The sequence below is a fragment of the Tachysurus fulvidraco genome, chromosome 20, assembly GCF_022655615.1.
Source record: "Tachysurus fulvidraco isolate hzauxx_2018 chromosome 20, HZAU_PFXX_2.0, whole genome shotgun sequence".
NCBI lineage: Eukaryota > Metazoa > Chordata > Actinopteri > Siluriformes > Bagridae > Tachysurus > Tachysurus fulvidraco.
Genome location: NC_062537.1, coordinates 18699841 through 18709840, shown reverse-complemented (window position 1 = coordinate 18709840; position 10000 = coordinate 18699841). Strand labels below are relative to the sequence as shown.

The 10000-nt window shown below is 38.3% G+C and overlaps 1 protein-coding gene across 1 annotated transcript in view; it reads right to left on the bottom strand.

Annotated features, from left to right (window-relative positions):
• Nucleotides 1–4459: 4459 nt before the first annotated feature.
• The window catches only part of slc5a1 (solute carrier family 5 member 1), a 19408-nt gene continuing 13867 nt past the window's right edge, over nt 4460–10000 (bottom strand). Inside the window, exons 11-16 of the mRNA XM_027176265.2 lie at nt 9667–9774; nt 9022–9172; nt 8243–8411; nt 6644–6859; nt 5370–5478; nt 4460–4759 (exon numbers count right to left, since the gene is read on the bottom strand). Coding sequence (XP_027032066.1) covers nt 4545–4759; nt 5370–5478; nt 6644–6859; nt 8243–8411; nt 9022–9172; nt 9667–9774 — 968 coding nt within the window. The 3' untranslated portion in view covers nt 4460–4544. The remainder of the gene's footprint in view (nt 4760–5369; nt 5479–6643; nt 6860–8242; nt 8412–9021; nt 9173–9666; nt 9775–10000) is intronic.

The following is a 10000-nucleotide window of genomic DNA, read 5'->3' as shown; positions in this document are numbered from 1 at the left end:
AACATAAAACAAAAGGTCACAATAAATATTAATATTATACAGAAAATCAAGATTAATATTAGACTTATATTTAAACGTGTTTGTATTTATCCCCAATGAACAAGCCTGAGGTGACTGAGGTGACTGTGGTGAGGAAAGTCGCCCTTAGATGGAAGAAGAAGAAACCTCAAGAGGAACCAGACACAAAAGTGAACCTCATCCTATATCATAAATATACAGTCTGATAAATGTTGTATTAATGAGGAGGTCGTTGTCGTTTGTCCTCAAAGTCCAGCTGGAGTCGGTACGTCTCTAGATATCTCAGGATACATTACTTTACATTTATATTTCTGGCATTTATCCTGAGTCATTCATTTCATACACCTGAGAAATTGAGGGTTAGGGCCTTGCTCAGGGGCCCAACAGTGGTAGCTTGGTGGACCTGAGAATGATCTCATGACCTTCTGATCAGTAGTCCAACACCTTAACCACTAGGCTACCACTTCCCTCAGGATCCTCACATGGTTGGCGTCATCTCAGTGAAGGTCCAAACTCTTCATGGCGCAGAAGACAATCGGAACTGGAAAGATTTCTGGAAGCAGTGGAAAGGAATTTGGAAGTGCAGCGCTCAACTTGACACAACCATGACCACACACACACACACACACACACACACACACACACACACCTGTGTCTTCCATGAGCCTTTCAGATTCAACAGAGGCACATACAAACATCCAAAACACAGCTACTCAAAGGCACATACAGGCACCGAAACACACATACACATACACACACACACACACACACACACACACACACACACACACACACACACACACACACACACACACACACACACACAAAAGTATACCTCAGCACAAATGCAGTGCTCAAATTGACACAGTCGTTCTGTGCAGAGCAGCCAAGGCCATGACCTCTTACACACACACCCACACACACCCACACACACAAACCTCTATGAGCCATTCAGATTTAACAGAGGCGCATACAGATATCCAAAAACACAACTACACATACAGGCACCAACACACACACACACACACACACACACACACACACACACACACACACACACACACACACACACACACGTATGCCTCAGCATAAATGCAGTGCTCAAATCGACACAGTCGTTTTGTGCAGAGCAGCCAAGGCCATGACCTCTTACACACACACACACACACACACACACACACACACACACACACACACACACACACACACACACACACACACACACACTTCTGTGAGCCATTCAGATTTAACAGAGGCACATACAGACATCCAAAAACACAGCTACACAGATGCACATACAGATGCCCACGCACACACACACACACACATATGCACACACACACACACACACACACACACACACACACACACACACACACACACACACACACACACACACTTCTATGAGCCATTCAGATTTAACAGAGGCACATACAGACATCCAAAAACACAGCTACACAGATGCACATACTGACGCCTTTACACACACACACACACACACACACACACACACACACACACACACACACACACACACACACACACACACACACACACACACACAGATTAACTATTCATTTTCAGCTGTACAGGAGGTCTTTACAGTGCAAGCTTTAGGTTCAGTCACCTCCATTAGAAATTTGTAAGAAATTTTAAAAAGAGAATAAAATTATTGCACAATGTTACAAATTCCATACAGTCCTTTTTTTTTTTTTACAAGGTCACAGAACTGAGATACTTTCCCAGAATATTTATTTTATAAACTGGCCACCGGGGGGCGCATGTAACATTTCGGTTCAGTTTTATTTACACTAAATACATCATAGCATTTAGTCTTAATAGTCATAAAAGTATCATTACTCATTGATTAAAAAAAATAAAACAATGGAAATGTTAAAATTTCTTAGACAATATTTAAAAACGGGGCTAAATACTAAATACTACATACTACATACTAAATACTACATACTACATACTACATACTACATACTAAATACTACATACTAAATACTACATACTACATACTAAATACTACATACTACATACTACATACTACATACTAAATACTACATACTACATACTAAATACTACATACTACATACTAAATACTAAATACTACATACTAAATACTAAATACTAAATACTACATACTAAATACTACATACTAAATACTAAATACTACATACTACATACTAAATACTACATACTAAATACTAAATACTACATACTACATACTACATACTAAATACTAAATACTACATACTAAATACTACATACTAAATACTACATACTAAATACTACATACTACATACTACATACTAAATACTAAATACTACATACTAAATACTAAATACTACATACTAAATACTAAATACTACAACGACTACTAAAAAATGGAAAACGTTAATTAAAAAAAATACTTTTACGTTTTTTTTTATGTGGTTTCTGAATTAAAAGTTCAGCATTTTTGAAACCTTTTCTGATGCCACACTGCCTGTAACTACGGTCCTCTTTTACAACAACATGGTGGACAAGTTTGAGTAACTGACCAATCAATGACCAGAAGTTCATCAACACGAACTCAACACTGCACCTAAACACAACCATCTTCAGTCTTTAAAATCTCTTCAAACAAAACTTTGTTTCAAAGCAATAAACCTCCTATTGAAAATTTGTAAAAATATATATATATAATAAAAATTCTAGCATATAGCTTTTTAGCATCTGTCAGATGTTAGCTAGTCGCTAGTCCCTAGGCATGCTAACCAAGTAGTTTAATTTGTTAAAATTTATATTTTGCTAGTAATGTGAGAAATGTTTTTTTTTGTTTCTCCTAGCAACCTGCTATCATTGATATTTTTCCACAATATATTTCATATGCATTTAGCAAAACAGTCGCTAGGATGGCTAAGAAGATCTACTCAGCTACCGAGCTACAGTCTGGTCTGATTATTTGGTCCATAATAAATCACACATCATACTTAATCTTAGAAAAATGTCAGTTTATGTGTATTATGTGTATGTTATCCAAACAAACACATTCAACACACACAGACACCCTTACTTACTACACACACACACACACACACACACACACACACACACTCACACACACATACAGAGGCACATACAGACACCCTTACTTACTACACACACACACACACACACACACGCACACACACACACACACACACATACAGACACACATACAGACACCCTTATTTACTACACACACAGAGGCACATACAGACACCCTTACTTACCACACGCATACACACACACACACACACACACACACACACAGGCACATACAGACACCCTTACTTACTACACAAACACAAAGGTACTTACAGACATACTTACTACACAAAAACACATACACACAGCTACACAGACCAGCCATACCACACACACACACACAGAGGCAGAAACAGATGCCCTTACTTAACACACACGCACACACACACACACACACAAACCCTTAAACATGTTACTAGTTAGCATGCTCGTTAGCTTTCCTCTGAGGTAAATATATCCCTAGTGATCACTCATCCAGGCTAATACATTTCTGCTAACTGTCTCTCAGGGTAGTGGAATGTAAATATCCTCGTTCCTCCTGAAGTATTTTAACTAGCATTTATTTTATTTTAAAGAAGATTTTAAAGGTGAGAAAACATACAGAAACGTGTTTATCAATGAAGTCTTAATTCTAAAAATGCTATAAAAGTCTTGCGCATTGAATCGTATGTGTAGTACAACACTGCCATTAAAATATGTCGTAAAATACATATTAACTTTTAGAATATATTAGAAGTATAATATATTATAATATATTCCTCATTATATACAAGTTTACTTATATCAAAATAGTTACTCAAAGATTTTCTAAAAAAATATATGAATATATAAAATTATTATAATATAGTAATATTTATAATATAATAAATAAATAATAATATAATATAAATAAATATAATAATATTTCTTATTATTTCACAATTAAATCAATCCCAAAATGACTGTAGTTACCACATACACAACACAGTATACACATACAATAACATATTTATTTTTATTAATATTTATTAATAGTAATAATTTAAAAAAAAAAGTTTTTCATTTACTCAATGTATTGAGTCATATTTTGTTATCCGAGTGACTAATTATTAGTAATAATACATAAATAAGTAAACGAATTAACAATAATACATTTAAGTGACAGCTTATAATACAATGTTAATAAGGTGTTATAATGTGTTACAAACACCACCTGCAATACATTATGCCAACAATTCATAACAGAAAATAAACATTTATATCAAGCGTAAAACCTTTATTAAATAAAATCACTAGAAATATTTGGCAAGAAACACAGCCTATCTCTCTCTCTCTCTCTCTCTCTCTCTCTCTCTCTCTCTCTCTCTCCCTCCCCCCACCTCTCTCTATCTCTCTTTCTTGCTCTCTCTCTCTCTCCCTCTCTCTCTCGTTTTTCTCTCCACGTGCACCCGAGTACGTACTCAATCGCTTTAGCCAAAAAAGCCGTGGAAGAAGACGCACACACACAGGAGGATGATGGCGTTAGCATTTACTACGTTCCTCCATATTGGCTTCTCGCTCGTGTCCGTCAGCTGCTTCTGCAGCTCGGCTTCTTCCTCTTTCGTCAGCTTCGGTGCTTTATTCTGCTCGAATCCACAGAACCAGTTGTAGCCTTTTCTCCAGCAGCTCGGCTCAGATGTGGGTCCTACAGGGTTCAACATTTACGTGAGGACTTATCGACACACACACACGTACTTACACACTAGAGTCGGAACTGCTTGAGGTTTTTACGCTTAATTGTTCACACTAGCAGCTTAATACAGGAATAATATGAATGAATTTTTTTTTTTAACATTTTACAATTACCCAAAGAAGAAAAAAAAAAAAATTAAGAAAAAAAAAAAAAATTAATTAAAATGTCACTTTTATCTGTATCTTATATTTATCTTTATGCTAGCTGTTACTCGGTCACTCGAATGCGTGTGATGATGTCACATCATACACACACACACACACACACACACACACACACATATAGATTTGGAAAATCATAAGTTCCTCTATATATTGTGGAGTTTGTTTGATCTTACGTAGATTTTCTGCCATCAGTCAAAAAAATAATTGTGAAATTCTGGATTCACTCACACACTAGCTGCCTAGCATTAAGCTAGCTAAGATTACTAGCATTATAGCTACATTTTATCACATCATCAACACCGGTTGTTTCGTTTGTTTATAATCCAACTGATGTTTGTTTTTTATTGTTCATGAACATATTTCACACAGATAAGAGAATAGTGTTATGCTTAACTTACCATCTTCATCCACGCACATGTCGGTGTCCTGCTCCTCGGTCCATTCATCAGCATCCAGGTCGATCCTCTCCTCTTTACTGTTGCGTAACGTCCAACACAACCTGTGCAGCTACGACACAATACACATACACACGTTATAGAGACCACATACATACATACACAGTGGATGAGGACAGTGCGTGTGTGTGTGTAAGTGTGCGTGTGTGTGTGTCTGAGTGTCTGTGTGTATGTGGGTCTGTGTGTGGAAGTGTTGTGTGTGTGGGGGGGGGGGTCCTGTGTGTGTCTGTGTGTGTCTGTGTGTGTGGGTCTGTGTGTGTGTGTGTGGGTCTGTGTGTGTCTGTGTGTGTCTGAGTGTGTGTGTATGTGGGTCTGTGTGTGGAAGTGTGTGTGTGTGAGTGTCTGTGTAAGTATCTCAGTGTCTCTGTGTGTGTGCGCGTGTGTGTGAGTGTCTGTGTGTATGTGGGTCTCTGTTTGTGTGTGTCTGAGTGTCTGCGTGTGGGGGGTTCTGTGTGTCTGAGTGTCTGTGTGTGGGGGGTTCTGTGTGTCTGAGTGTCTGTGTGTGTGGGTCAGTGTGTGAATGTGTGGGTCTGTGTTTGTGCGTGTGTGTGTGTGTGTGTGTGTGTGTGTGTGTGGGTCTGTGTGTGAATGTGTGGGTCTGTGTTTGTGTGTGTGTGGGGGGGGGTCTGTGTGTGAATGTGTGGGTCTGTGTTTGTGTGTGTGTGTGTGTGTGTGTGTGTGTGGGTCTGTATGTGAATGTGTGTGTGTGTGGGTGTGTGTGTGTGTGTGTGTGTGTGTGTGTGTGTGTGTGTGTGTGTGGGTCTGTATGTGAATGTGTGGTTCTGTGTTTGTGCGCATGTGTGTGTGTGTGAGTGTGTCGGTCTGTGTTTGTGTTTGTGTGTGTGGGTCTGTATGTGAATGTGTGGGTCTGTGTTTGTGTGTGGGGGGGTCTGTGTGTGAATGTGTGGGTCTGTGTTTGTGTGTGTGTGTGTGTGTGTCTGTATGTGAATGTGTGGTTCTGTGTTTGTGTGTGTGTGTGTGTGTGTGTGTGTGTGTGTGTGTGTGTGTGTGTGTGTGTGTGTGTGTGTGTGTGTGTGTGGGTCTGTATGTGAATGTGTGGTTCTGTGTTTGTGCGCGCGCACGCGTGTGTGTGCGTGTGTGAGTGTGTGGGTCTGTGTTTGTGTTTGTGTGTGTGGGTCTGTGTGTGTGTGTGAATGTGTGGGTCTGTGTTTGTGTGCGCGCGCGTGTGTGTGTGTGTGTGTGTGTGTGTGTCTTACATGTTTGTCATCGATGGGTTTGGTCATGAATGAGATTCCCAGCACCACCAGAAGTGACACAGCGTACAGGATCAGGCCAAAGTAAAGGTAATGCACTCCACAGATGATGGTGGGACAGTCGCTGGGGTTCGCACAGCTTCCTGTTCCATACACAAACTCAGCGATCATCCGCGACAAACCGATGGCCAAACCGATCAGCATGCCGTAAAACGCACCCTGAGTGACGCACAAACCCACAACATAAACCCACAACATAAACACACAACATAAACACACAACATAAACCCACAACATAAACCCACAACATAAACCCACAACATAAACCCACAACATAAACACACAACATAAACACACAACATAAACCCACAACATAAACACACAACATAAACCCACAACATAAACACACAACATAAACACACAACATAAACCCACAACATAAACACACAACATAAACACACAACATAAACACACAACATAAACACACAACATAAACACACAACATAAACCCACAACATAAACACACAACATAAACACACAACATAAACACACAACATAAACACACAACATAAACCCACAACATAAACACACAACCAGCAGCTGCTTTAATTTTAGTTATCAAAGCCCTCGCATCCTTTACTCATAACCGTCATCTGTTTAATGTCTGAGTCTGAAGAACGCTGTCAATCATGTGTGCTAATTAGCATATCAGGCCACGCCCTTTTTAAAACAGTTCAACTATTTCTTTTTTTTTACATTTTCAATTAAAAGCTTATTTTTCTGTATGATTAACATAATAATCATATGTGGCATCATGGATAACATACAACACTGAGTTTTTTATGTTTAAAAAATAAATAAATAATGGATTCGTTTATTTTACCACATTTTTTTTTTACTTTTTACTAAAAACACAGCATGACATTTTATGACAACCGATAAGACAAGAAAACAATATGGTGTAATAATTTAATTTAAAGCATTTTGTAAGATTACATTTTTACGATTACATTTTCACGATTTTACAAACTACAAAGTCCTGAAAAAATTCAAATCAAGCGTTTTTGACATATATATATATATATATATATATATATATATATATATATATATATATATATATATATATATATATAAATTTTCCTAAATAAAATTTCTACTTTTTTTTTTACATTTTTATAATTATTTGATACTTTTCATAAAAGAAATTTATTTTTTATTTCTTTTATTTTTTTATTTATATTTAATATTTTATAATACATTTTAGATTTTGTTTCCATTTTCTTTATTCAATTTTCTAGATTTTTTTTAAGTCTTTTTATTTATGGTTAATATTTTATATATTATAAATATTTCCATTAAATATTACAAACTCTGAATACTTCTGACTACACTACTGTATATATCCTGGAAAAACCGTATGGTTTATGATGCTGTCTCTTGCACAAAGAGGATCATCAAAATCCCTGACTGTAACTATGAGGAGTTTAAACCGATCTTTCAAATCCACAAATCCACTTTTAAATCCACACAGATTTTATCTGTGGATGGAGTTTTAGAGAGTAAAAAGAGAAAGATGAGGTTGTGTGGCGTGGAACTCACTGGCTCATTAACTCTCTTGCAGAATATGGCGAGTGTGAAGACAGCGGCGATGGGTGGAGCTAAGTAACTCGTTACAGACTGGATGTAGTCGAAGAGCTGCCCACTCTGAGCCGTCTGGATGATGGGAATCCAAGCGATGCTGATGCCAATCAGGACCAAGATGAACAACCTACACAAACACACATGCACACACTTTTTAATCTATATCACAAAGATGTTCATAACACATAATTTGGTTTACCTTCATTCCGTGTGTGTGTGTGTGTGTGTGTGTGTGTGTGTGTGTCTTTTCAAAGTGAAGTGACGTGACATACGGCTAAGTACGGTGAAGGTAATGACCCAAGCTAAGAATTTGTTCTCTGCATTTAACCCATCCAAAGTGCACACACACAGCAGTGAACACACACACCGTGAACACACACCGTGAACACACACCCGGTGCAGTGGGCAGCCATTTTTATGCTGCGGCGCCCGGGGAGCAGTTGGGGGGTTCGGTTCCTTGCTCAAGGGCACCTCAGTCATGGCCGGCCCGAGACTCGAACCCACAACCTTTGGGTTACGAGTCAGACTCTCTAACCATTAGACTGCCCGTAGATCTTTTTGTAGATTGACTGTAACAGATTGAATTCTAATTGTGTAATGCTCTCTAACATTATTGATTGCATAACACTGATTGTGTGTGTGTGTTTGTGTGTGTGTGTGTGTATGTATGTGTGTGTGTGTGTGTGTGTGTGTGTGTGTGTGTGTGTGTGTGTGTGCGTGTAGGGGTGTGTTTTTACCTGCCGGCGATCATGAGCTCCTTCTCTGTGGCTTTGTTGCGGACTTTGGCGTAGATGTCCATGGTGAAGAGCGTGCTGGAGCTGTTAAAGATCGAGGTGAGCGAGCTCATCAGAGACGCCAGCATGACAGACAGCATCAGACCCCTGAGACCTACACAGAAACACACACACACACACACACGTATGCATACACACAGAGTCACAGAGCGATGTGGAGGAGTTACAGAGAATCACAAACACATAAGCATCACATGAGAAGTCTATCAAATCTAGCAGTGCTGAGACACTAAGATAGTCATTAACATTATGTTCTGCACTTATACTGTGTGTTAATTACTCAATAATACACAACAGGAAGTGCTCTAGAAGAAAAGAATAATCAAAATAATCAATAGTCAACGACCGTGAAAGAAGCTACTTCCTGTTTTCACTTAGGTTATACTTTAGTAGCCATAAACATCATTCGTTCATCGCTTCCATTGTCGGAGGTTAATAAGATGAAGGAAAAAAATGCAGCCGAACAGAAACAGAAAATGAATCAACACCTTCTGGCCAATCAGAAATCAGAATACAACATTGTAAAGAATTTTCACTGAATAAAAAACCTTAAACAGGAAATGGAAAAGAAAAGCTGGTGATGCTCACCATTAGGCATGAGATCCACCACTAGTTTGGGGTAGGCGATGTTGGTGCAGCCCACCTCTGTGTCACAGTACTCTTTACATAACTCAGGGACCACACACGCCACCTCCTCTACAGCGGGAAGGACAGAAAATGACAAAAATCATACAAACCTGACAACAAGAATAACTCAATCACACAAACACAGGAGTTTAAAACTACTGAAATGATCTACAATTGAAGATTGAGCTTGACAATTATCAGCCAATCAAAAAAAGAAGCTACACAATAGCCAATCAGAACATAGCACTATCTGGGTAAAATTTAACACAACAACCAATGTAAAAAAAAAAAAAAA